Genomic DNA, 27,130 nt, shown 5'->3' on the forward strand with positions numbered 1-27,130 from the left:
TATGGCCCTGTTTCCTCAGAACATCCTTCCCCTTTCTAAGTGTCCCACACAGCCAAAATAGCCTAGATTAGCTTAGGCCACGAGAAGGGTAAATATGGAGTTACTTAGGCTATATTCTTTACAGGAATAATTCCACGTCTCACAGTCCTGGTAGGCTCAGTATTTTGGTTTTATTAACTGTATGAAAAGTAATAATGTATAAGGTAAAGGTTCCTCTCACACATACATGCTAGTCATTCCCGACTCTAGGGGGCAGTGCTCATCTCCGTTTCAAAGCCGAAGAGCCAGCGCTGTCCGAAGAAGTCTCCGTGGTCATGTGGCCGGCATGACTCAACACCAAAGGCGCACGGAACGCTGTTACCTTCCCACCAAAGGTGGTCCCTATTTTTTCTACTTGCATTTTTTACCTGCTTTTGAACTGCTAGGTTGGCAGAAGCTGGGACAAGTAATGGGAGCTCACCCCATTACACAGCAGCACTAGGGATTCGAACCATTGAACCGCTGATCTTTCGATCGACAAGCTCAGCGTCCTACCCACTAAGCCACCATGTCCCTTAATAATGTATATAGCAATATTATTATTTAATGCTAAAAATATACTGCAGTTCCAGATGTACAAACTTGGATCACTGAAACGGATTAGGTTTTTTTGTAAAGAATGGACTCTGTCAAGAAATGGAGACATCAGTCAATCAATGCTGTTCCAGGCAGCTATGCTCACTGGCTACCTGTGGCCTTCCGGGTGCGCTTCAAGGTGTTGGTGACAATCTTTAAAGCGCTCCATGGCATAGGGCCGGGCTATTTACGGGACCGCCTACTGCTACCAAATACCTCTCACCGACCTGTGCGCTCTCACAGAGAGGGACTCCTCAGGGTGCCGTCAGCTAGGCAGTGCCGTCTGGCGACACCCAGGGGAAGGGCCTTCTCTGTGGGGGCTCCCACCCTCTGGAACGAACTCCCTCCAGGACTTCGTCAACTTCCGGACCTCCGAACCTTTCGTCGCGAGCTTAAAACACACTTATTCATCTGCGCGGGACTGGATTAGATTTTAAAGTTACTGGTTTTAAGGGGTTTTTACTATTTATACTGTTTTTAATAATTTGGCAATAGAATAAGTTTTTTAATTGTTTTTAATCTGTATTTATATGTATTTTAACTGCCTGTGAACCGCCCTGAGTCCTTAGGGAGATAGGGCGGTATATAAATATGAAAAATAAATAAATAAATAAATAAATGATGTGTTTGAAAATGAAGCTGCTTCATTTCTTGTACATAGTAGGAAAGTTACATATTTCAGTTTCGTTTTTGTATTTCTTTCTCTCTGCAGTTTCTTTCCCTTTTTATATTAAAAACAATAAATTTTAAGAAGAGAGATTTTTCTCATATGATAAAACAAAAGCAATAATATCCCAGCAGGTTTTACACTTAAGTGTCCTCTGCTGAGGTTGCACCAGTCTAGATTTGAGCGTCTGGGCATCAAAACAGCAGGAAGGTCCTTTTGCAGAGAGGGGACGCCCAGCGGGTCAATTTTGTGAACTGAGTGGGTGGAAAGGAGGCACCCAGCTGCCTTCCTCTGCCCTTGCTCTCTTCTTCCATTACGCCCAGGGAAAAAAAAAAAAAAGGACATCAAGGCTTGCAGAGAGATTTCCAGGTTCCTTCAGGATTTTGTTGACCAGCCAAAATTTGGCACAAACAGTAACGTTTAATGTAGCCAAGAGTGGGGACTGTTAAACATGGCACAGTGTCACAGCAGTGGTGGGTTGCTACCGGTTCAGTCCGGTTCTTGCGAACCAGTAGTACCAGCGGCGGGAGGCTCCGCCCACCCACCCAGATGTCAAAACAGATGAACTGCGCATGCGCAGAAGCACGCATGTGTGCTCCCGTTGCGAATTGGTAGCGAAGGTAAGTGGAACCTACCCCTGTATGAATATTCACAGACTGGAATAGGCAACAGGTCAGCCAATGAGGACTGTTTGGAAACTGAAACATAGTATTTGTTTGTATGGGGCCATAAGAGACAGTTTGGAGTCTGGGCGTGGCTTAGACTTGCTGAACTGTGTATAAGAGTTGGTTTGGCCTCTGTAACTTTGGTGCCTCTGTATCTCTCTACTCTGTAATGACTTGCTTCTATGAAGATTGCTTCTATGTTCCTGATTTGTATGCTGAATTCTGCTGTATGGAATTGTATACAAAGAAGTTTCTTATATAATTTGAACCCTACTGAATTGTCTGATTGTGTGTGCTGCAACAAACTCTGACACAGAGCTATCGCATTTAAATTAAGATTTATCAATTCAACTTAAGTTGTTGTAAATCTTGCCCTGCCTTGAGCGCACAGCCCTTTGCATGGGACTCAGAAGCTTGAAGATGGTGCAAACTCTCATTCTGGGACAGGAAGCCGTCCGTCTCTTCCCGTTTGGAGCCCCTTGGCTGATGCCTGCTGCTCTTCTCCCCAGAATCAACGTCTGTCTTTCATGTCTATGGAGATTCATCCAGGTTGTCCCAAAGGTGCTTTTTTTCAGGAGGCAACTGGACTTCCTTTGTTTTTCCTTGAAGACGTTTCACTTGTCATCCAAGAAGCTTCTTCAGTTCTTCTTCAGTCAGAATTAAAGAAGCTTCTTGGATGAGAAGCAAAACGTCTTCAAGGAAAAACAAAGAAAGTTGCCTCTTGAAAAAAAGCAAAGATGGTCTTTCTTCCATCTTCCTTCCACTCAGGACAGGACTATTCAAGCTGGGCTCCAGTACTGATCCAGCCCCCCTTTGGAGTGAAGGGGGGCTTCTGGCAATTACTCCCTTCTGGTGAGTAATTGCTGCTAAGATAGGATCCTGGTCTGGCTCTGGGGCAAATAAAGACCCAGAGAGAGATTCATGGATGTTCTTCTGTCGTCAGTGAAAGCCACAGCCTCCTGAGCAGTTTAAACAGGAACCACAAGGGGATCCTGGCAAAGTCACCCCTTTAGGAACCGAGGGTGTGTGTGTGCTAAACTGAATTCTGAAGAGGAAGAACAATTCGGGGCTGACATTTCTGGACTTTTCTTCTTCCCTCTTTCATTCAATCTTGTGCAGAGATTCTGGAAAGTTCTTCTTTCAGCGGAGGTGGGGCCGAGAAGGACCTGGCTCTTGGAGCACGCCCGATGCTGGTGGCTCACCTGAAGTTGGCGTCTGCCACCACCCCGTACCACACGGCATTGGCACAGAGGAAGAGGAAGATGAGGAGGCAGCAGCATGATGCTCTCTGGACCCGGGTGAAGCGACTGCGTGGGGGCCGGTCCCACAGGGAGAGCCAGATGTGCCTCTCAAAGAAACCCCGCTGCAGCTCGCCAAGGAAGATCCGGAAGAAGCTCCTCAGGTCCGCCTCACCTGCGGAGAAAGAGAAACGGGTGAAACCCGCAGGGAGGCTGTATAGCAGGAGTGGGGAACTGTAGGGCAGGGCTGGCTCAGGAATTCTGGGAGCTGAAGTTACAAGGCATAAAAGGGCCATCGTTCCCCACCCCTGAGGTAGAGGATGAAGCAGTAGAGGCTACGGAAGACTTTCTTCCTGTTCCCCGTGCCTTACGGGGCTACACCGCCCACAAGAATGGGAATCTGCTGGAGGAGGCTGGCCTGGGCTTGTCCTCACTCCAATCCACTCCACCTGAGGGAGTGGAAGGGGAATCTCTTTGAGAAGATCATTGGTGCCCCTTTCAGCCTTAAAGGACCTCTTGCTAAAGAGAGTTCAGCCCTTTTGCGTTTCCCTTCCCACAAAAGGGGCATCTGCTCTGGGGCAGCCATTTTGCCCTTGCTGTGGAGACTCAAACCAAGCACGGCTATTAGTTTGCTCAGGCTGGATCCCTCTGGATCCTCCTTCCTCTGAGCCAGTTTTTCTCTAGATCGATCTATCGATCTATCTAGCTATCCTATTATATCTATCTATCTATCTATCTATCTATCTATCTATCTATCTATCTATCTATCTATCTATTTTTGTCTTTTAATGATCCCTTGCATCGGGGTGGAGTTGGGGCAACTGAATGGAGCTGAGTGTTTACTGGCCAAATGCCCTTCCTGTCACCAATGCAGAGTTCACAGCTGATGGTGCTCAGAGAGAACTATTTGCCGCTACCTAGGATCGAACTCACAGCCTCCTGATTGTGAGGCGAGAGCTCCAACACTAGGCCACTGCACCACTCATCTATCCATCCATCCATTCATATATATATATCTCTCTCTCTCTATGTATCTATCTATTCTATCTATCTATCCTATGCTATCCTATTAGTTCATTCTATCTATCTATCTATCTATCTATCTATCTATCTATCTATCTATCTATCTATCTATCTATCTATCTATCTATCTATCTATCTATCTATCTATCTATCTATCATCCTATTCTATCTATCTATCTATCTATCTATCTATCTATCTATCTATCTATCTATCTATCTATCTATCTATCTATCTATCTATCTATCTATCTATCTTATCTATCTATCCTATTATCTCTCTCTCTCTCTCTCTCTCTCTCTCTCTCTCTCTCTCTCTCTCTCGTACATATGCTGCCCATTTCACTGTTACAGAGACTTGGGGTGGCTTACAGCCTGATTAAAAAGGTAACCCAAAAGAATTAAAACTTAAGGAAAGGAAGACTAAAAACCAAGAGGGCAGGGAACAGGAAGTGGGGACCTTTTCTCTACCCAGACAGCCACTCCCACTGCAGCGCTCCCCAATTGGGGCAAAGCAGTCACACAGCAGAGGTTCCAAGGGGCATCCTGCGCCGGTTCATGCTGTCCCACTCACTGGCAGCAAAGACCTCCTTCTCCACCAGGCCGTCATTCTCCAGGCTGTCCACAGACAGCCAGTCGTTCACCAAGAAGTGGTAGCTCTTGTAGGTCTGCAAGTCCCTGACAATGACATGCTGCAGAAACCAAGCTGGGCTGAGCCCTGAAAAGGAGAAGGCAGAAGGAGACGGTTCAGCCGGGCCAAATGTCTATGGAGATTCTCAGTTCTGGTTGTCTCAAAGGTGCTTTTTCAGGAGGCAACTGGACTTTCTTTGGTTTCCCTTGAAGATGAGCCAAGAAGGCTCCACACCCATTTGCACCACTCAGGTGACCCTGAGGACACAGATAAACCTCCAGGTGGCTTCAACGACCCACTAAACAAATGCAAACAACCAGCTGTCTGCAAGGAATATAAATCCTTCCATTCTCCACCATCCAGACAGAGCTGATGAGGCTTCTTGGATGAGAAGCGAAACGTCTTCAAAGAAAGAGAAGAATAAGAAGGTCCAGTTGCCTCCTGAAAAAGCACCTTTGGGTTTAGCCAGGCCGTTTTCTGGGTCCCCTTCCTATCACCAGACTTTGGAAATGGCCACTAAGAACATCTGCCTCCTCTCCTCCCTCACGCCCTCCAGCCCCGTCCCCACCAGCAGCTTTGCAAGGCGCGAATCCTCCCTTTATCAGTCTTTATCGCTCAGGCAGTGTTAACAAATCAGAACTTTTTACTTGTTCTCTAAGGCAGGAATCTCCAACCTCGGCAACTTCAAGACTTGTGGACTTCAACTCCCAGAGTTCCTCAGCCAGCAAAGCTCTGGGAATTGAAGTCCACAAGTCTTGAAGTTGCCAAGGTTGGAGACCCCTGCTCTAAGGCAAGCTTCCTGGCTTTGTGGACTGGCAGCGGTGGCGTGTGTGTGTGTGTGTGTGTGTGTGTGAGAGAGAGAGAGAGAGAGAGAGAGAGAGAGAGAGAGAGAGAGAGAGGTTCTGCACAAGCAGCAATAGCAACAGCAACAGCAACAGCAGCAGAAACCCAGTTCCGAACAGACCAAGGCCCAGTACCTGCTCTAAGAGTCACTTGAACAATGCAATAAGCAGTATATAAATGTACGAATTAATAAATTCTGGGCTTCAGCTTAGGGGCCAAAGGGGAAACAGTCATTCCAATGGCTGGATTTGCACAATAGGCTTGGCTAAGAAGAGGGGGCTAAATGTCTGCATGCTATGGGAACCCAGCCATTTCTCAGCAGGTTGTGTGAACTGGGTCAATGTGTTAGGTGGACTTGCTTGTGCATCGCGTGACACCCAAACATAGCCACTGTCTTAGTTAACTTGGCCTAGAGGGGTTTGGAAGGTTGGGTGGGAAAAAGGAAGAGAAGAAGACAAAATTAAAGATGGGCTGCAAAGCAACAGAATGCATGTTTATTGACAGGTGAGAACCTACACCACCTTAGAGACAGACATTTATCATTATAAATTAAAAAGCAATAGCATTAACAATAACACTTAGACTTATATATCGCTTCACAGTGCTTTACAGCCCTCTCTAAGCGGTTTACAGAGTCAGCCTCTTGCCCCCAACAATCTGGGTTCTCATTTTACCGACTTCGGAAGGATGGGAGTCAACCTTGAACTGGTCAGGATCGAACTGCTGGCAGTCAGCAAAATTAGCCGGCAATACTGAATCCTAACCACTGCGCCACCATGGCCCTCTTGACCAATGAAGACCAATGAAAAGCAGAGATTCCTTGCCCTTGCCTTCATGTTGAACCATAAGTTCTGTACCCTAACTGCCCAGCTAACCTCAACACCCCGTTGTATTTATTCACCTTTATTGTCGTGCCAAATCCGGATCTTCCACACACTGCCCAGGTTCCGCTCTGTGGCCATCTGGAAGATGTCGAGACTGTTGCGGCGAAAGGCATTATCATCGTCCAGATGTCTGTGCCCAGATTTGCTATCCATCCCATACAAAGTGATCCCCACGTGGGCTGTCGTCCCTGGGAAAAAAAGGAAGGAAGGAAGGAGAGAAGGAGGGAGGAAGGGAGGGAAGAAAGGAAAGGAAAGGAAAGGAAAGGAAAGGAAAGGAAGGGAGGGAGGAGAGAAGGGAAGCAGAAGTTGAAGGAAGGAAGGAAGGAGGGAGGGTGGGAGGGAAGAAAGGAAAGGGAAGGGAAGAGAAGGGAAGGGAAGGGAAGAGAGGAAAGGAAAGGGAAGGAAGGAAGGAAGGAAGGAAAGGCGACTTAAATTGTGATTCTCTAAGTACCTCTAAAGAGCTTTACCAGAGCACCTTATAATGTATAGAGGGGTTCCAGATCTGCCACTTGAATCAAGATTTGAAGCTGGCACTTGGAACACAGCTGGGGCACTGCTATCCTAATCACCATGGAAAATATTGTAATCATCCTGATTTCTACCATTACCACCTCAGTTCAAAGACCTTGAAACAGATGGAGAAGATGATGGAAATAATAAATAAATGTTAACTATTTCATATACTTATCATGTCGACACCATTCATTTACGTACGTACACACAAACAAACAAAACCCAAAATACACCACAGGTGTGAGAATTGCCTACCTGGAGTTGTTGAAAGCTGAGCAGCCGGCCCATTATTTATAGGTATCATGCGGTGGTCTCAAAGAATTTAGCAGAAGGGGAATCTCAGCTTTCACTTCTAAATCCCCAAATAGCATTCCTGTGTAATGTCTAAAGGTTGAATCATGGCAACTGGCCCAAACTTTGTTAATCCAAGACGTCTCGTTACTCATCCAAGCAACTTCATCAGTCAGAGCAAAATTAGTTAGGCAGAGAGTCAGAGAGTCATTGGAATGTACCAACTCTTGCTAAACCAACTTCAGAAATTTCTCCCCAAAATGGCTTGCAATATGTCAGTGAAGACTCAATCATCCAGGCCAAAAAGGGGTCTAAAGCAGAGATGGTATTCAGCCGGTTCAGACCAGTTTGCCCGAACCGGTAGCGGAAATTGCGGATGGGCCTCACCATCCGTCCCTGCTCTATGCCATCCTATGCACGTTTCTGAGGCTGGGCACATGTGCGTATTGGGTTTATGTGGGGATATTCAGATCTGGTTTTGCTTACACTGTAACCATTTGGCTTTAGTAAAAGTTCCCCTCGCACATACGTGCTAGTCGTTCCCGACTCTAGGGGGCGGTGCTCATCTCCGTTTCAAAGCCGAAGAGCCAGTGCTTTCCGAAGACGTCTCCATGGTCATGTGGCCGGCATGACTCAACGCCAAAGGCGCATGGCACGCTGTTCCCTTCCCACCAAAGGTGGTCCCTATTTTTTCTACTTGCATTTTTTACATGCTTTCGAACTGCTAGGTTGGCAGAAGCTGGGACAAGTCACGGCAGCTCACCCCATTACGTGGCACTAGGGATTTGAACCGCTGAACTGCCGACCTTTTGGTCGACAAGCTCAGCGTCTTAGCCACCGAGCCACCATGTCTCTTGAATAAAAGTATACTTTGCTGCAAATGGAGTCGAGCATCTTTCTTTCCTAATCGCCCAACCTGGGACAGGCCTGACAGGTTGCTTTATAAAATCCCAGGATAGTGATAGTGAACTTGCCTAGCATCTTTAGGGTGGAACAGATGTTGGTGCAATTCCAATTACCCCCTCACTAGGAGAAGAGTAAAAATTATACAAAACACATGTCATGTATGTACACGCCCATACATTTAAACTGCATAATATGTATTCTATTGAGAGCCAAGACTTCCAAATAACTTCCAAAACTCGCACAGCCTAGTTCTGTAACTAAGTATTACAGAGAAACCCATCAAAGCATTTCAGTGAACAAGGACAACCATTTGCTCATGGGAAGTTTTCTCCTTGGATATCACAAGGAAACCAGCAAGGGTTTAAGGTTTTGTTTTTTTTAAAAAGTAAAATAAAAAAGACAAAAAATAAGAGCTTACATCTTTTTTAAAAAAATTAAAAGACAGAAAATAACATCAGCCCCAAATGCTGTTGACAGCAGATGTAAGATGGCAGACCTTTTAATGTTTTTCTTCTGCCAACCGAAATCTAAAGTCAATAGAAAGTCTCATTTCCCATCACAACAGCTGTTGGCAGCTGCATAGTTTATTCAGGGGAAAAACAAGCCATTCCACAGCTATGGGACAATCATTTCAGAACGTTACAAAACTATGAATAAGCTTTCGAATTTGCCAGAGACGCTCCCCAAGCTGGTGTGAAGCAAATTCTAGGCTGCTTTAACAGAGGGATAGAATCAAGATCAGGTGAAGCATTAGTACTGCTTTATAAAGCCTTAGTAAGGACACACTTGGAATTCTGCATCCAGTTGTTGAGACTTTGGAAAGATTGCAGAGAAGAGCAACTAAGATGATTAAAGGTCCGGAGACTAAGACACATGAAGAACGGTTGCAGGAATTGGGTCTGGCTAGTCTAGAGAAAAGAAGGACTAGGAGAGATGATATAACACTATTCCAGTATTTGAGGGGCTGCCACAAAGAAGAGGGAGAACAACTTATTTTCCAAAGCCCCTGAAGGCAGGACAAAAAAACAATGGATGGAAACTAATCAAGGAGAGAAGCAACCTGGAATTAAGGAGAAACAATGAGACCAATTGACCAGAAGTTGTGGGTGCTCCATCACTGGAGGCTTTTAAGAAGAGATTGGACAGCCATTTGTCTGGAATGATGTAGGGTATAGGGTTTCCTGCTTGAGCAGGAGGTTGGACTAGAAGACCTCTAAGTTCCCTTCCAACTCTGTTATTTTGTTATTCTATTAAATCTTGGGCCCGATGGTCTGAAAGGTTGTTGGTGACACTTGGGCTAATTTAAGAAAAGAGACGGTGTAGGGATTACGCCCCAGGAAGCTTGCTCCTGAGCAAAAATTATTTGCCAGTCAATTCGGAGGTTTTTGTTTTTTTTAACTTTGGCAAATAGAGGAATCTGCTTTTCTATGGGGCACTTCCTTTGCAGGATCAGATTCCAGGGACATTGGAGCAGCCACTGCCCCATTTGTGTGAGCCCGGGACTGTTGCCTCTCCAAACAGGAGCGCCGGATCCAATATTCAGTATCTTGCCAATGTTCTAATGGGAGGGGATATTTGTTCTGGAGGTTTCCCCACAGAGGATAACTGTGTTCCTTAACAGCTGCCAGATGTTCTCCATTCTGCCCTTGCTTACTGGATATAGAGCTAGAGAGAGAGAGAGGAGGGACTTTTCCAGTCCGCTGCCCTTCGGATATATTAAGATTGCCGCTAAAGCTTTCTCCAGATAGTCCAGCTCCAAGTCGAGGGTTGGCCATTATATGCCAGAAAATCTAGAGGGCATCACGCCAAACAGGACTAACAGTTACTGCAACCTGTTTTTATTGCAAAAAGTAATTCTTTCACACAAGATTCTCAGAGTTCTTCCTCAACAAGATTTAATAAGACGGATAAAGATTTTAGCAGCTAAACTATTTCCAGTTTTGACACAAGTGTTGGAACCACCCAGAGTTTCTGAGAATTGGGCGGCAGTATTATTATTATTAATTTATCCCCCAATTCATTTGGGTGGAGTCCGTCTTAGTAGTCAGCAAGGAAGTGGCTCTTTGCACCAATCACTTAGCAGGTTTACAAAACCACCTCCTAAGTCCTTATCAGTCTAGGAGTGGACAGTGACATCTGGTTTAGAGCAGTGGTGTTGCAAAAACACAAAATAAAAGTCAAAAAGACTTTGGTTTGGTCCATTGCTACAACGTGACCTCACTGTCCTTGCAGCCTTCTGACAGGCTGGAAACACGCAGCGTGACCTGCAGCTGAGAAAAAGGGAATGCCTGGAGGGAAGGGCAAAATGAGCCCTTTAACTCCACTGGGGAGTTAAAATGCATTTGAACGTTTTATTTGGGGTTAGCCCAGGTAACAAAGAGGCAGAGATTCAATCATGCAGACAGTTATCTTGACATCTTGGCCCCGCAGCTGCCCCACTCCGTACGTTCAGTTGTACGTGCGGATAGCCTCTCCAAGTGATTTGGCATTTTCTTTTTTGCTTGAGTTTGCACGTATTATTAATAAAGAGAGGGCTCATGAATTGGCAAAGCGCTCTACGGTTTTAAGAAAAAGACAGCCCTGCCCCCAAGAGATGGGCAGAGAAGGGGGCCCCAGGGAACCCCACCCCCCATGATATGGGGACGGAATCCAGCCTCCTTCCCAAGGAGGGCTCATCTGCCTTCCTCAATGCCTAACCAAGTGGCTGATAAAGAGGGAGACAGACACTCACCTGACCCTTTGCCCCAGCCTGTCTTCACCAAGATTTCGTATCTGTACAGCCCGTTCTTCCCACAGAAAGGGATCGACCCCACACGACTGATGTCGATCAGATCCAATTTGTGCACAATCACAGCTGCCATGGAGTAAGTCACCAGACACACAGCGCAAGTCAGCAGAACGATGTAGTTGAGCCCGGGGCCTGGAGGCTGAAAGGAAAGGCAAGGCACATTTCAGAGAATGGTGACTTCCCGCTGCTTACCAGATCGACTTTCAGCCAGCGCTTAAATCCACATTTCAGATGAGTTTTGGCAGTAACTGATCTGAGTACATCTCCCCAGGAACCCACATATATTATCACCATTAAAAAAAAAACACCAGTTCCAATTTACTCATACTATATACCAGGGGTGAAATGCTACTGGTTTGCTCCGGTTCACGCAAACTGGTAGTGATAAAAACTACCAGTTTGGGTGAACTGATAGTAAAAGAAAAAGCTACCAGTTCAGTCAAACCGGTAGTTAAAAAAAGCTACCAGTTTGCATGACTGGTAGTTAGCTACCAGTTCGGTTGAACCACTGGTTTAAAAAGCTACCGGGTCCTACGAACCTGTATTTCCAATCATCAGCTGTGCTGGACGGTTTAGCTTTGCTAGAAAGCAGGAAATCTCACGCCACAGCTGATCCCTCCCCCTGCTGTTCTTTTTTTTAAATTGAGTTTTAACAATTAAACAATTCTTATTCAACTCTTGTGCATGACTGTGACCATTTACATATCATCACACTAGTGCTCTCCTATACTCTATACAATTTTACTAAATCTACTATCTGTAATTTCCCCTTTTTTCTAATTTCGATCCAATTATAACATTTCTCCCATATTACGTAAAAATCCGAATCCATCAATCCTTTCAATTCAAGTGTCATTTTGTCCATCTCGGCGCAATCCAATACATTTCTAATTATTAACTTTTCAGAGGGTATATTTGAGCTTCTCCAACATTGTGCAAATGCCAATCTTGCCGCCCTTGTCATATGTAGAATAATATATATTGGTGTTTTTTTTTCATATTTCCTTTTCATTATTCCTAAAAGAAAGCGTTCTGGTGTATTTGGAAGCCTGTTACTTCTTGTATCCAACTATGTATTTTCATCCAATATTTTTTTGTTTCGGAGCATAACCACCATGTATGGAAGAAGGTACTTTACTTTTGTCCACATTTTCAACAACTGTGGTTTAAATATGGATATATATTTGCCAGTCTAGAAGGTGCCAAATACCAACGGTAAAACATTTTATATTGATTTTCTTTGTATTTTGCCGATATGGTTAATTTATAATTTTTGTTCCAAAATATTTCCCAATCCTCTAATTCGATATTATGCCCAATATTTCTAGCCCAGGCTATCATAGCTGCTTTTACTATGTCTTCTGCTCTGTTGAATTCTAGTAAATAGTTATAAATTTTGGTAATTATTTTTCCATCTGGATCAATCAATATTTTGTCTAATTGTTTTGGTAGAATTTCAATACCATATTCATCTTTATCTTTTGAATATCTTGATTTTAATTGTAAGGCCACCAATCTATATTTATTCCCTGTTCTTCCAATTCTTGCCTATTTTTTAGATTCTCCTGATTATCTAGAATTTCACTATATTTTGCCATTTTACTTAGGTTCAGAGTGTTAGGATGGATCATTGCTTTCATCGTCGAGACCCAATTAGGGATTTTCATATAATGTTTTTTCTTAATTTCTTGCCATGTTTGTATGCTTCTCGTATTTTATGTTGAAAAAAATATGAATGAGATTTGTTCTCTCTATCCCATAGGAAGGCATGCCATCCTTTTTTTAAATCATGTCCTTCCAATGTAAGTAATCTTTTATTTCTCAAATTGATCCATTCTTTAATCCAAACTAAAGCTGCTGCCTGATAATAAAGTCGCCAATCTGGGAACCCTAAACCACTTCTGCTTCTACTGTCCTGAAGGTTTGATAATTTTATTCTTGCTTTTTCCTTTGCCCATATAAATTTTGTTGTAATTTGATTCAGTTCTGTGAAAAATTTTTTATCTAATTTTATGGGAATGGTTTGGAAAAAATATAGCAATTTTGGAAGAATATTCATTTTAAATATTGCAATCCAACCCAGTATGGATAAATTTAATGCCCCCCATCTTTCCAAATCAATTTTAATTTGTTGTATAAGCTTTACGTAATTGTCTTCTTTAATTGAAAAACATCTCACTGTCAGCCAAATTCCAAGATATTTAATTTTTCTCATTCTGTAATCCCAATTTTTCTTCTAATTCTCTTTCCTGTTGTGTTGTTACATTTTTAACTATCATTTTTGTTTTTGTCTTATTAATTTTAAGGCCTGCTACTTCCCCATATTTTTCTATTTCCCGTATTAATATGGGTCCTGTTTCCTTTGGGTCTTCCAAAAAGAATACCAGATCATCCTCAAACGCCTGTTGTGTCTCGCTCGCTTTCCCCGCAGCCGGGTCCCTCTTATCTCCTGCCGAACGCTGAGGAATGTCCTGGCATGCCTCCAGGCCCCAGCCCTGGCACCATGCCCAGACAGCCCGAGCAAGAAGAAGGGCCTGACGTGCCTCCAGCCCCCAGCCCTGGCTCCATGCCCAGGCAAACGGAGCAACTAGACCCCTCCCCCTCCCCCACAGCATGTGAGCCTGAGGAATGTGAATTACCAACAGCTGGAGCCTGGAGAGATCCTCGCTTCCGGAGAATTGATAGGTGGCGTCAGCAAAAGGAAGGGAGGGGCAGGCCTGGATAAGTGCTGAGTCATGGAACCACACCCCATGGCCTATATAAAGAATCTGCTTTCTGGCATTCTCTGAGTCAGGCAAAGTCTAACTTGGATTGCTGAAGTCACTTCCTGGTCTCCTGCCTACCTTGAGAACTTTGCTAGGACTTTGGCAGAACTGCAGAGGCACTCCTGATACGGACTTCCCCGACCCGGCCGTCAGCGGAGGAGTGGGACACGACATCGCCATTAATTTATATCAGGGGTGAAATCTAAAAATTTTCCCTACCGGTTCTGTGGGCGTGGCTGAATTGGTGGGCGTGGCTTGGTGGTGAGGTGACTGAATGGGCATGGCCAATAATAATAAATAATAAATCCAGTCCAAACCGGGAGCATTTCACCCCTGATGTGTATGTGTGTGTGTGTGTGTGTGTGTATGCACACATACATATACGCACATACATATACACACACATATATATGCATACAAATATATATATATCACAGAGGGAGGGAGGGAGAGGGAGAGAGAGAGAGAGAGAGAGAGAGAGAGAGAAAGGGGGTGAACATTCATTCTTCCTAGAAACTGGGGTCCCCAATATCTAGAAGATATCAAGTGATTAAACACTAGATTAAAAATATTTGAAGCTTCTGGAAATTAAGAACTACCTGATGTATCCATAAAATCTCCATGAATGAAGCTCAACTCAAGGGAGACTAACATTCTTAAAGCAAGTGTTATTTTCTGTCACTATAACATATCCTTTTCTTTGTGTCTGACCAATTTTCTCTACCTACTTATGTTTTGCTTTTATTTTCAACCAGTTTATTTTCTGAAATTTATTTTTTTTAATTCCAAAGCTTCGAAACAGTGAAAGTTACCGAGTGGAAAATGGAACTTTATTTAATATTATATTCTTGATTAAGTAGGAGGCCAAATTGTTTATAAAGAATCATTTTTAAAATATTATTTGTAATTCATGCAGTTTGAAATAATTGTGGAAAAACGTGAAGAGAAAAATAAACTATTATCCAGAGAAATGTATGAAATGTCAGACATCACTATACAGTAATTCATATTTTATTTACTACAAACAAATATTTGGAAGAAATAAACAAAAAAAACCCCCCCCAAAAAAAAAAAAAAAAAAAAATAAATAATAAAAATAATAAAGTATACAAAACTTGAGAGCGCACCGGTTTACCTTCTTTAAAAATAGAGGCCACCAATTGCCCTTTTTTGGGAGGCACCGGTCTACTAGCCGCCTACAGTGCTGATCTGCTGTAGTGCGGCCCTTTGAAGCGCTGCGGCAGTCATTTAAGGCCGTTTGCAGCTATATCACCACTGAGAGCTTCAGGGACAGAGAAGAGGAATAGTGAGGCATGGGCGGTGGGAGGGGGGCAGGGATTTTTACCACCGGTTCTCTGAACTACCCGCCCCCATCGCTACTGGATCATGTGATCCGGTCCGAACCGGGAGCATTTCACCCCTGATTTATATTCTTCCGTTCTAATTTTGGTTTTCTTAATCTCTGAATTTGCTCTAATTTTCATCAATAGCGACTCTAAAGTCAAAATGAAAAGCAGAGGTGACTATGGGACTCCGTTCTTTCCTTATTATTATGCTTGCTTTTTGAGACAAATAAATTGCTTCAATGATTTGTTCAAACTTGTCGTCGAATTTCATTTCTCTAATTTGACTGATCATATATTTCCAATTTAAATTATCAAATGCTTTCTGTGCATCCAGAAAAACAAGGGCAATTTGTTTCTCTGGATGCGCCTCATAATACTCAGTACTATTTTTATGTTATCTCTAATTTGTCTGGAAGGTAGGAAACTATTTTGGTCATAGTGAATAATCTCATTCAATATTCCTTTCATTCTTCCTGCTATGATAGCCATAAAGATCTTGTAGTCTGCATTCATAAGTGAAATTGGCTTGTAATTTTGAATTTGATTTGGATCAAGTTCATGATCACTGTGATATATACTTTTCTCCATGAAACAGGAATTTTTACTTCCAGCAGGACCTCGTCATACAGTTCTAAAAGAATAGGTTCTAATAGTTCCCCCATGTTTTTATAAAATTCTCCTGGTAGACCATCTGGCCCTGGGGTCTTATTCTTTTTTTGTCTTTGGATCGCTTCTGTCAGTGTTATTTCCCTATTTAGCAGCGTTCTCTTTTCTACCTCTAAGATGGGCATCTTTTTCTCTTTTAAATAGTCATTTATTTTTTTTATCTCAGTTTCCTCCTGGTTATATAAATACTCAAAGTATTTTAATGCAATCCTTTTAATTTTTGCTTCTTTATTTTGTAAATCCCCTATTTCGTCCTGCAGTTGGTGTATTATTCTACTTTCTTTTCCTTTTCTTAATTTGTACGATAACCACCTCCCTGGCTTGTTTGCATTCTCAAATTGGTATTGTTTTGCGTATTTAATGTTTTTAATGTTTGTTGTATTAGATTTAATCTATGTTTTACTAATATCAATTCTTCAATTAGTTGTACATCACCTGGCCTTATTTGAATTTTTTTTTCTAGCTGTTCTAATTCTTTCACTAATATGTCTTGCTGTTTCCGTTTTTCCTTATTTCTTTTTGCCATATATGCTATAGTTATTCCTCTTGTATATGCTTTTATTGTGTCCCATAGGTTCTGCAAAGAACCTATGTTCTTTGTTGTTTATTATTTACCTTGAGAAATAATGTCAATTCCTGGTTAATCTTTTGTATATATTCCTTCTCTTGTAGTATCTGTGGGTTTAAAGTCCATCTTCTGATTTCCTTTTTTAGACTTTTCCATATTATTTTCAAGGGGTTATGATCTGCCCAAATGTTTGGGAAAATCTCTACATATTCTACTTCTTTACTTAGTTCTCTATTTATCCAAACCATATATATTCTTAAGAAGGATTTATGCGGGTTGGAATAAAAAGCAATTTTTTCCTCTTTGGGATTTAATGTTCACCACACATCAATCAAGTTTAATTCTTCCACCATATCGAAAAATGTTTTCGGCAATACATTCTTTTCCCCCCCTTTTTTCTTCTCACTAATATAACCCTTTTTTATATCTATTATCCTGTTGTAGTCCCCCACTAAACACATATTTTTATAACCTGTTTCAATAATTTTTCCATGTATTTTTTTGTAAAATTCCCTCCGATTTTTATTGGGAGCATATATATTAACTACTAACATTTTAACTTCCCTTATTATTAATCCCAATAGTAATACTCTTCCTTTCAGATCTTCATATATTACACTTGTTTTTATTCCTTTTCTAACATATAACACAAGCCCTCTCTTTTTTCTCTCTGCCAGTGCTGCATATAAATTCCCCAACTTATTATATTCCAAATATTTCTGGTCTTGTTTTTTAATATGCACCTCTTGAAGGCATATGATATCTACATTCTGTTTCGTTAATCTCGTATTTTTTTTCCTTTTCACCTGGTCATTCAATCCGTTTACATTTATTGACAGTAATCTAGTTTCTTTCTCTATTTTCTTAATTATCTGCTGGTCTCTGGTTTTTGTTTGCTCTTGTAATTCTTTGTGGTTTGATATTAGTACCCCTATCTTCATTTTGATTCCCCTTCTTTATCTTGGCTCCTTCTTCCACATCTTCATCCCCGGATTCTTGTCTCTGTTCTTCTAAACTGGGTGTTTCCAATCTCTCTTTACTGCTCGAATCTTCCTCCATCCCCATCAGTTGCTCATATAATTCTTGGGCTTTATCGAGATCATCGATTTTAATTCGTTTGCCCTGCCAGGTTACCAACATTCCCTCTGGAATGATCCACTGAAATAATATTTTCCTTCTGTTCAATAGAGACACTAGGAACCAATAATCCTTCCTTTGTTCTCGAATCCGCCTGGGGACTTGCTTCAATGTTATAATTTCTTTTTCATGGTACATCATCGGTTCATCTCTTGTAATTCTATAGATAATATCTTGAACATTCTTGCATGCAAACGTGATGTGTGCTTCCCTGGGTAGGTGGTAATTTGTTTGGACTCTATACACTTCGTCCATCTCATTTATAATTCCTTTTTTATCTCTCTGGAGGGCTTCTGCAATCAGTCCCGCCATTACCTCTCCTAGATCGTCTTCTTTCATTTCCGCCACATTTTGAAACATCAGATAAAAAGAGGCTCGGTCCCTTTTGAGATGTATTAATGAACTTTCCAAATCTTTATTTGCTGCCATCATTTTTTGGTCTAGCTGCTCTAATTTTTTTTCAGTTTGTTCAGTTTTTATTTCCACGGATCTGATTTTTTGCTCATTTCTTTGTATCGCCTCTTGAATTGAATCAACTTTGTTGTCTAAGTTAGTATATCAGATTTCAATTCTCCATGATTTTTTGTCATCGTCTCCTGAAGTTTCATCATAGTTTCCTGTATCATTACGAGAGTGGACTGCATCGATTAGGAAGTCAAATTGGAGCTTGATTTTTCTGTGGGCAGCATTCCTTCTATTGTTCTCTGGGTTGATCGAGAAGCCATCACCACTGTTGGGTTTGATGCCGCCTTTTTCCCTATTCTCAGTGTTCTGGTAGTGATACTTGTCATTTCTTTTAAAATTTTACTTTGTTCTCCTAAAATTTTATAAATCTTTTCCCAGATTACCATCCAGAAGAGCTTGTAAAAAAAATGCTTTGAAAGGGTTCTGACGATCCCAGCTGAGTTGCCTGATCGCCAGAACCCTTTAAAAGCTTTTTTTTACAGCCTCTTCGGCCGAAGAGGTTGTAGAAAAAATGCTTTTAAAAGGTTCTGACAATCCTAGCTGAGCCGCGTGATCGTCAGAGGCTTTTTTTTTTTACTTTTCGAAGCATTTTTGGCCAAAGGAAAAAATGCTTTTAAAAGTAAAAAACAACAACAACCCTCTGATGATTGCGTGTGGCTCAGCTGGGCATGGGGGGGGGGAAGGGATTTTTGCAACCAGTTCTCCAAACCACCCGCCACCATTGCTACCAGATCGGGCGATCCGGTCCGAACTGGGAGCATTCACCCCTGTTACCTACCTAAAAGCTTATAAAAGTTTATAACTATAAAACTCCCAGAATAGAGCAACTTGGGCTGAAATGTTATAGAAGGGAGTTTAGACAGGACAAGAATTTGCACACTCCTTGCTCGTGGACAATTTGAGATTTCTGGGGTTCCAAATATCCCCATAATAGGGGAGAAGCATGCCCAACTCTTGAAAGAAATAGGAAGTCAAGGCATGGGGAGGGCCCAACAGTTTGCACAAGAAAAGCCCTCCCAGACAGCATCAGATATGAAGGAACCAATCTTTGCCACTGGGGCAGCCACCGAAGATACTTAAGGATAACAACAAGTGAAAGGAGGAAAGACGCCCCCCCCCTTCAGTGGGCCAAGGGCCACAAAGCAGTGGGTGAATGTCCCATCTCCAAGGGAATGCCCTCGGCAAGCCTTTGCTCCCCAGCCTTTTCCATGATGGCCTATCCCTGGCTTTGCTGTGCACCCCAAGAGCTGTGAAAGTCCAGGTCTTCATGCAAACCTTTGGGAACAAGGAAAGACAATCCTGCTCCCAAATGGTGCTGCTTTGGGGTTAATTCTTAATTATCTTGAGCTGTGGTGGCGCAATGGTTAGAGTGCAGTACTGCAGGCTACTTCTGCTGACTGCCGGCTGACTGCAATTTGGCAGTTCAAATCTCACCAGGCTCAAGGTTGATTCAGCCTTCCATCCTTCTGAGGTGGGTAAAATGAGGACTCAGATTGTTGGGGGCAAGAGACTGACTCTGTAAACCACTTAGAGAGGGCTGTAAAGCACTGTGAAATGATATATAATAGATATTGTTATTGCTGTCTTATAATACATGGTGACCATATTTTCTGGGAAGAAATAAAGGACCACTCTAACAAAGGGGCAAATCTGAAAGAAGTTCATAAGGATTTTTATATATATATATAAATATATATATATACATATAAAAAATATAAAAAGTTTTCTGAGGTTTTCGCGGGTGTTTGTATGTAGGTCTTTGGTTATTCGGGTTTTCTCCCGCGTAAAATTGGAAGTGTCTTGCCGACGTTTCGACGAAGTCTCATTCGTCATCTTCAGGCTTCAGCTTCGTGCTTCTGGGAGCAATGTGTGACTGCAGCTGTTTCTTCCTTTTTAACTGCTAGTGGGGGTTTGAACTGATTGGGTGGGAGCTTGGCTGTGCTCTGATTGGCTGGGGTTTTTTTTGTGCTCTGATTGGCTGGGGGTGTGTCCTGTTTGGGTGGGGGCTTGGTTGTGCTTAGATTAGTCTGAGTTGCAGGGGGATTTGAGCTGGTGAGCTGCATTGCTGTTGTTTGGCTTCGTGTTTGTGGTCGTGCTACATCTTCATAGTGGGTGTCAATCTGCTGCATGTATGGATTCCAGAGAAATAAAATTACCAAACTAATCCAAAAAGAGCCTCCCACTAAAATCCAAGACAGAGAACAAGAAAACGGCACAGCCCTCCTCCCATATATAAAAGGCACCACAGACAGAATCAGCAAGATCCTCCACAAACACATCAAGACAGCATTCTGCACAAACCGAAAAATATCCACCATCCTAAGAAACCCCAAAGACAAAATTGAGTTAGAAAATCAAGGAGTATATGAAATCCCATGCACCGCCTGCCCCACCACATACATTGGACAAACCAACAGAAGAATAAGTGCACGCATTGAAGAACACAAGAACTCAGTCAAAAAAGAGGAACCAACTTCTTCCCTGGTCCAACACCTTAAAGCCACAGGACACGATATTGACTTTACAAAGACCAGAACAATCGCCAAAACTGAACACTTTAACAACAGAATAATCAGAGAAACCATCGAGATAGAAAAACGCCCACACAGCATGAACAAACGAGATGATACCTCCCGCCTACCAGCCATTTGGAAACCCGCCCTTATTGACAAACGAGTCCCTAACACGAGGAATGACACCAGACCCACACTCACGAGGTCCACACAGGATGTCACCACCACACATCCACCCAGAAAGCAGACCCAAACCCACACTGATCATGAAGCACGACCAAGGACCAGAAGCTAGACCACAGCTGCAACATTAGCCATTTCAAACCTCTCCAATCCATACATGCAGCAGACTGACACCCACTATGAAGATCTAGCACGACCACGAACACGAAGCCAAACAACAGCAATGCAGCTCACCAGCTCAAATCCCCCTGCAACTCAGACTAATCTGAGCACAACCAAGCCCCCACCCAAACAGGACACACCCCCATCCAATGAGAGCACAAAAAAACCCCATCCAATCAGAGCACAGCCAAGCTCTCACCCAATCAGTTCAAACCCCCACTTGCAGTTAAAAAGGAAGAAACAGCTCCAGTCACACATTGCTCCCAGAAGCACGAAGCTGAAGCCTGAAGATGACGAATGAGACTTCGTCGAAACGTCGCCAAGACACTTCCAATTTTACGCGGGAGAAAACCCGAATAACCAAAGACCTACATATACATACATACATACATACATACATACATACATACATACATATATATATATATATATATATATAAATTTGAAAATGTTTGAAACTTTGCTTTACAAAGGAAAATTCAAGAGCAAAACAAAAAAAACTTTTACAAAAAAAGCATATTCTAATAGAAATATCTAAAATCAAACAATATATGTAATTTTATTTTAAAAACCATTCAATTTCTGTATTTTTCACAATGATGCCAAAGACCATACATTAAAGCAGGACCATTTGTGCAGTAAAAGTTAACTGATTGAAATGAAGGGCAAAGTGTTTTTTTAAAAAAAATAAAGACATTTAAAAGGCAGCTTCCTGAACTGAAGGCCTGCCTCTTGTGATCAAGACAGATGGTCACCGTACTTAGAGGTTTGGCCACTGAGCTGTTTCTGTTGACGTGGCCAGATGGAGAAATTTCACCTTTCCATTTGTGGCTGTGTCGTCCATTCCACAGGAAAAGGCTTTTAAGGAAGGATCTGACCCATCCGCCAACTTTCATGCAAGAGGAGAAGTGAGCTGCTTTGACCCAAAAATAACAACAGCCACCGCCAAGGTACAACAAATTAAAAACAGAAGCAGCGCGTAACACCAACAGCATCCATCAAAGCTCCACGGCTTAACTCACTGGCTTTATGAACTGCACAGAGTGCGAGGGAACGAAGAGGCTTGCCCCAAAAGCAGTCAGGTGCTGGGTTAAGCACACGGCCTTCTCTGGAGTGGCCCCCTCCAAAGGAGCCATGCCCTCCGTCTTCCAACGGGCCTCTTCCGCGTTGAAATACTGGCACAGGGAGCTGTAGAGACCCAGAGTCACCTCCACGGGGGACCACACGAAATGGTTGGTGATGTTCAAGTGATGGTCTCTCACTGTGTCTGCAATCCTAAATCAGAGAGGGGACATGTCACGTGGTGGAGCAGAACTGGTGGCTGCGTGGCTCATTTGCACCCACTTATCATCCTGCAGGCCGGTTACGGTGAGCGGAAATCCTCCTCGCCCACCACTCTTTTTTGCATCCCCTGCGTTGGCCCTGGGTGAGCTTGCAGCACTAGAAAAGTGCGCCACAACAAGTGCCCCCACCACTCTTTCTCCCTGGCAACCAGGTCGTTTTCCTTTGGCCCCGGAGGTCCCACTCACCCTGGGGGAACAAAGATGGTGTAGTGCCGTGGGTCGCCCTGCGGCCCCTCTTTCATTTCCTGCAGAGAGATCTCCTTGGAGGCCGTGCAGTTGCGCTCTCCGGATTCAGGGGAGTGGAAGAGGCAAACGGCAAGAAAGGGCTCCTTTTCCCGGGAGACGTAACGATCTGGCAGAGAGGAGACACGGGGGGAGTCCCAGCTAAGAGGGTGATTTCCTAGCCAGAGGCTCACCAGTCTATCCATGTGGGGCTTTTTTGAAACCAGGAAGGGCTGAGAAGCAGAGAAGCAGGCTGAGAAGCTTCAGCAGGGTCTGCTGTCTGGGAGAAGCTCTCCTTGGAGTAGGAGAATTTTGGAACTCTTAAAGAGAGCTGTCTTTCCTTCCTTCCTTCCTTCCTTCCTTCCTTCCTTCCTTCCTTCCTTCCTTCCTTCCTTCCTTCCTTCCTTCCTTCCTTCCTCCCTCCCTCCCTCCCTCCCTCCCTCCCTCCCTCCCTTCTTCTTTTGTTGACATCAAGACTGAAATGATGATTTATGGATTTGTTTATATGTAACAGATAAGAAGAGATCATTTGTTGTATTTAAGAAAAAGTGATAAGTTATTAAAATTGCTGATATTTGTTGTGGTGAAGGAGGATATAACTTTATACATTTCTTTCCTTTTTCTTTCCTTTCCTTTTTTTTCTTCTCTCTCTCTCTCTCTCTCTTCTATTCTATATTCTGCACCTTCTATTTTTCTTTTTTCTCTTTTACAGTATTTTTATTTAGTTTTTATTGTTGCAAATCATAATTTTTAATAACATTATTATTAAAAGCCAGGAATTGCCTCAAGGTTGTGCAAACTATGATGTGCACATTCCTCAGGGATCCCTCGAACATGCTCTTCCTGCCCTGAGCAGGGGCTAGACTAGATGATCCCTCCCGCCCTTCTGATACTGTGCTTCCTTGACCTCTTGAAGAAGTTCGAAGTGCTTGAGCCAAGGTTGGTAATTCCGAGAGGCCAGCAAATACACAGGGGTATCTCAATCAGGCACCTACCTGTGACGATGCTGAAGGTGATCTGGAAATACAGCCCGGCTTCTGTGTTGCTGTTCTCCATGGAGACCACCACATGCACCGAATTCTTCTCCTCCACCACCACTGTGCCCACGGTGATGTTCTTCGGCCCAGAGTCTACAACCGCCACGGTGATGGCCTTTTCCACATCCAGGCTGCCGACCGCTATTTCTGTGCCATTGCTGCTCTGAAACTCCATGGAGGCCACCTCGGAGGAGACGCTGTAGTTGGTGATGTAGCCAAAGGGGAACGGGTTGTAGTCGACGTGGAAGATGACCTGGACGACGTCCGTCAGGTCAGAGAAGGTGGCTCGGAAGGCCTGGGGGATGGAGAACTGGCAGCTTGGGGTGTCTCCGTAGCAGAGCAGGGCCTGGGGGTCGGCTCGTTTCCCTTTGGCCGTGATGTTGCTCCCGGCCAACTCCAGGGGCTCCTCATTGAGCACTCGGGACTTCATTAGGATGCGCATCAAGTCAGTGGACAAAGCGTAGGCTTTGGAAGCCACCTGCTCCTGATTCGGAGTGTTAGAGAGCTCCTGGCGCTCGGACTCCTGGGAAACGGCGTTGACGAGGTGGATTAAGTCTCCTGCAAGCAACCCACCAAAATTAGGACCAGAAGCCTTGCTGGCATACAAAATCCCCCTACCCCACTGAAACCACTGTCTGCCACAGCTCTTCCACCACTCGCCGGAGGGCTTGCAGAAGTGCTGCTGTCCCTCCACACTGAACCCAGAGGAGAAGATGCACCAAATTCTTTACCCCCACAGGGGTGTCTACAGCCATGATGGTATAATTCCAATGCCGCCTGTTTCTTTTGTCGCAATGCTTTGTTGACCATCCCCTGAGGACAACCCTTGATCTCTCGTGTCACTTTCAGCCAAAGGAGAACCACAACAGTTCTTGGCATTTTGTCATTGCACAGGCTCACATTTTTGAAATGTTGAAAGTGCAATTATCAGCCATGAATGCAAAGGCCAGTTGTGGCTATGAAAATGCAGATCCTCTCTCCGTAGGCCCAAGCTTCCTTTCAGCACCAAGAAGCTGGCTGTTCTCCAGGGCAGGGCTCTCCAACCTTGGCAACTGTAAGACTTATGGACTTCAACTCCCAGAATTCCTCAGCCAGCGAGGAATGGGAGTTGAAGTCCACAAGTCTTATAGTTGCTAAGGTTGGAGACTCCTGCTCCAGGGTATCTAAAGAATTGCTATCTTTCTCCATTTTGCTCAATTATACATAAAAAAATGAATCCCTCCAATTAATTCATGGACATCTTCATTTTCTCTTGGTTTTCAGCTGCCTGCTTGGCACACATCTCCTTACAATGACTAGAAAACAGCGCTGTCGTCCAGAGAAGGGGAGCAGGGGATCAAAAAGACAAGATGGCGGCCACGATCACGTGACCTGCCCTGCAGCTGCCATCTTGTCTTTGTGACTGCACTGTAGCGGCCTCTCCCTGGTACCAGATACCCTACTCCCCATGCTGAAGTCAAGCTATGTTGGCCATGTAGCCAAGCCCTGCTCCCCAACCCAGAGGTTGATGCCCAACCACAGATAAGCCACCCAGGTCCTCCTCAGTTGGGCTGAACTTCCATCACTGTTTCCCTACTTTGGAAAAAGGTTCTCTTCCCCACAGGACTCTCTCATCCCACCCAAGGATGGGCTGCTGAGGGTTTGCAGAGTTCAGGAGAACCTCTAGCTAAGATTCTGTGCAGTTCAGAGAACCCCCAAATCCCACTCCTGGCTGGCCCTGCCCCGCCCACTCGACCCCTCCCCTCTCAAGAATGCCCACGCAGCCCGTTTTGGATGCAGGTAAGTGCAGGGCACTCATGGAGGCTTGGGGAGGGCATAAAACGGGCCTACCGGAAGTTCCAGAGCCCGGGGAAGGCAACCCCCACCCACAGTGGTGCAGGAGGCTGACTAGGCCACGACCACCATGGCCAGCAGAGAACTCCTTGTTAAAATTTTTGAAGCCCACCCTTGACCCCACCCCATCTCTGGCTCCAAAAGATGCTTCCTTCCCTTTGTTCTGAAGTTTGGAGAAGCGACCAAAGAGTATATTTCGGGGCGCCCGGCCTCCATCCCTTCTGGGGCCAGCCCCACTTTTTTGGGGGGAGGGGGCTTACCCATGATATCGAGGATGTTGTCAGCAATGGCTTTGGGGGTCATGGTTCCTTGCAGGGTCTCTCCTTGAAGAATGGCCATCATCGATTCAAGCTTCCTCAAAGTCTTTGTCAGGCAAGATCGACAGACAAATTCCTTACTGGCCACCTGCGAATCCAACGCACAGTGGAAGCAAGTCAGAAAGAGACAAAGTTTCTGGTCCTCATGGTGCTTGAGTGCCTTCACCACTAGACCAAACTGGCTCTCGTTTAGAATACGTTTGTGTTCATTTCGAAAAGACAAGAAAGGAAGAGAAAAAAATAGGAGGCAGGAATGGATGCTAAGGAGGAGATCACCTAAGACAGAGATGATGGGAACGATGAACCTTTTATGACTTGTGGACTTCAACTCCCAGAATTCCTGTCACACAGACGGCTCAGGAATTCTGGGAGTTGAAGTCCACAAGACATAAAAGGGCCATTGTTCCCCACCTCTGACTTAAGACTTTCTGCCCGCTCTCTGTTTGTACTCTCAGCCCGTTTTAAATCAGGGAAGCTCACCGCCGCCCTTCCCATATGATGCACAACATACCGGTGTGTGAAGCCCATTTGAGCCAGTCGAGGGACCCCCCCCCCCACCTCCATCCCAGCCTTCTCCCTGTGCCCAAAACGCCTACCATACACTGAGCCAGCGCAGCCACAATCTGTCGGATGTCATCCACGGTGTTGACATTCAAGGAGGTCAAGGTTTTGGTAACGTTTTTCCGGATCCAGATCTGGAGGGGGGCATCGGACTCGGCTCCCAGCTTTGGATGCGCAGAAGATTCATGCTTTGGGTGGGAGGACAGAAAATGAAAAGTCAGCTCCTATCGGACCTTGAGGGAGGCAGATCAGGAAACAGACCTCCCAAGGACACAGTTTGCAAGAAGAGAAGCTCAAAAGCCATTTGGAGCTTTCCTTACACCAAACCAGAGTGGATTTGATTTAAATCAAGTTGATTTAAATCACGATTTAAGTCAAGTTGATTTAAATCATAATTTTTAAAGAGCAGCTCTCATCTCTTTTCCGCAGCGGCTCCTCCTCTGACCTGCTGTTGATTCATCAACAGTCCAGGGGCAGGTTTCAAAACCCGTCGCTACCGGTTTGCTTGTGGCTGGGCGCACGCACACATGACACTTCTGCGCATACGCAGAAGCGTCCGGGCGGGCAGAGCCTCTCACCACCGCCGCTACCAGTTCGCCCAATCCGGGGGAAACCAGTAGCAACCCACCACTGCAACAGTCCCAATACTGCAGGATATACAGCCTCATGCTACATAGCTAAGCTCCATGGCATGCTGAATAAACTCAATTATTAATGTGTCTTCTATTTATGTATCTAACTATCTTTAGACAGATTTTTACTCCAAAAGCATTTTAGTAAAATAAATTCGATAAATATCAAAAAGATCTGATATAATTTTTAAAAAATTCAACATTTTAAATTTATTTTTTTTAAATCTGATTTTTATCCACCCTGCAGGCAAGGCCGGTTGTGGTTTCTTTCTCATGCGATTCTTTTCTTTCCCAGGATTGATTTGTCCTTTATTTACCC

The 27,130-nt window shown here is 44.0% G+C and overlaps 1 protein-coding gene across 10 annotated transcripts in view; it reads right to left on the minus strand.

Annotated features, from left to right (window-relative positions):
- PKD1 (polycystin 1, transient receptor potential channel interacting) overlaps window positions 1–27,130 on the minus strand; it is a 231,275-nt gene that overhangs the window by 74,660 nt on the left and 129,485 nt on the right. For all 10 annotated transcript variants that reach the window (XR_009152066.1, XM_058156873.1, XM_058156874.1 and 7 more), the window contains 9 exons: window positions 26,215–26,367; window positions 25,562–25,706; window positions 23,427–24,026; window positions 22,396–22,561; window positions 21,889–22,141; window positions 11,005–11,200; window positions 6,581–6,751; window positions 4,780–4,923; window positions 3,150–3,360 (listed from right to left, as the gene is read on the minus strand). Coding sequence is in view for 9 of the 10 variants with exons in the window: in XM_058156873.1 (XP_058012856.1) it covers window positions 3,150–3,360; window positions 4,780–4,923; window positions 6,581–6,751; window positions 11,005–11,200; window positions 21,889–22,141; window positions 22,396–22,561; window positions 23,427–24,026; window positions 25,562–25,706; window positions 26,215–26,367 (2,039 nt within the window). In the remaining variant the exon portion in view is untranslated. The remainder of the gene's footprint in view (window positions 1–3,149; window positions 3,361–4,779; window positions 4,924–6,580; window positions 6,752–11,004; window positions 11,201–21,888; window positions 22,142–22,395; window positions 22,562–23,426; window positions 24,027–25,561; window positions 25,707–26,214; window positions 26,368–27,130) is intronic.

This window comes from Ahaetulla prasina, chromosome 14 (genome assembly GCF_028640845.1).
Source record: "Ahaetulla prasina isolate Xishuangbanna chromosome 14, ASM2864084v1, whole genome shotgun sequence".
NCBI lineage: Eukaryota > Metazoa > Chordata > Lepidosauria > Squamata > Colubridae > Ahaetulla > Ahaetulla prasina.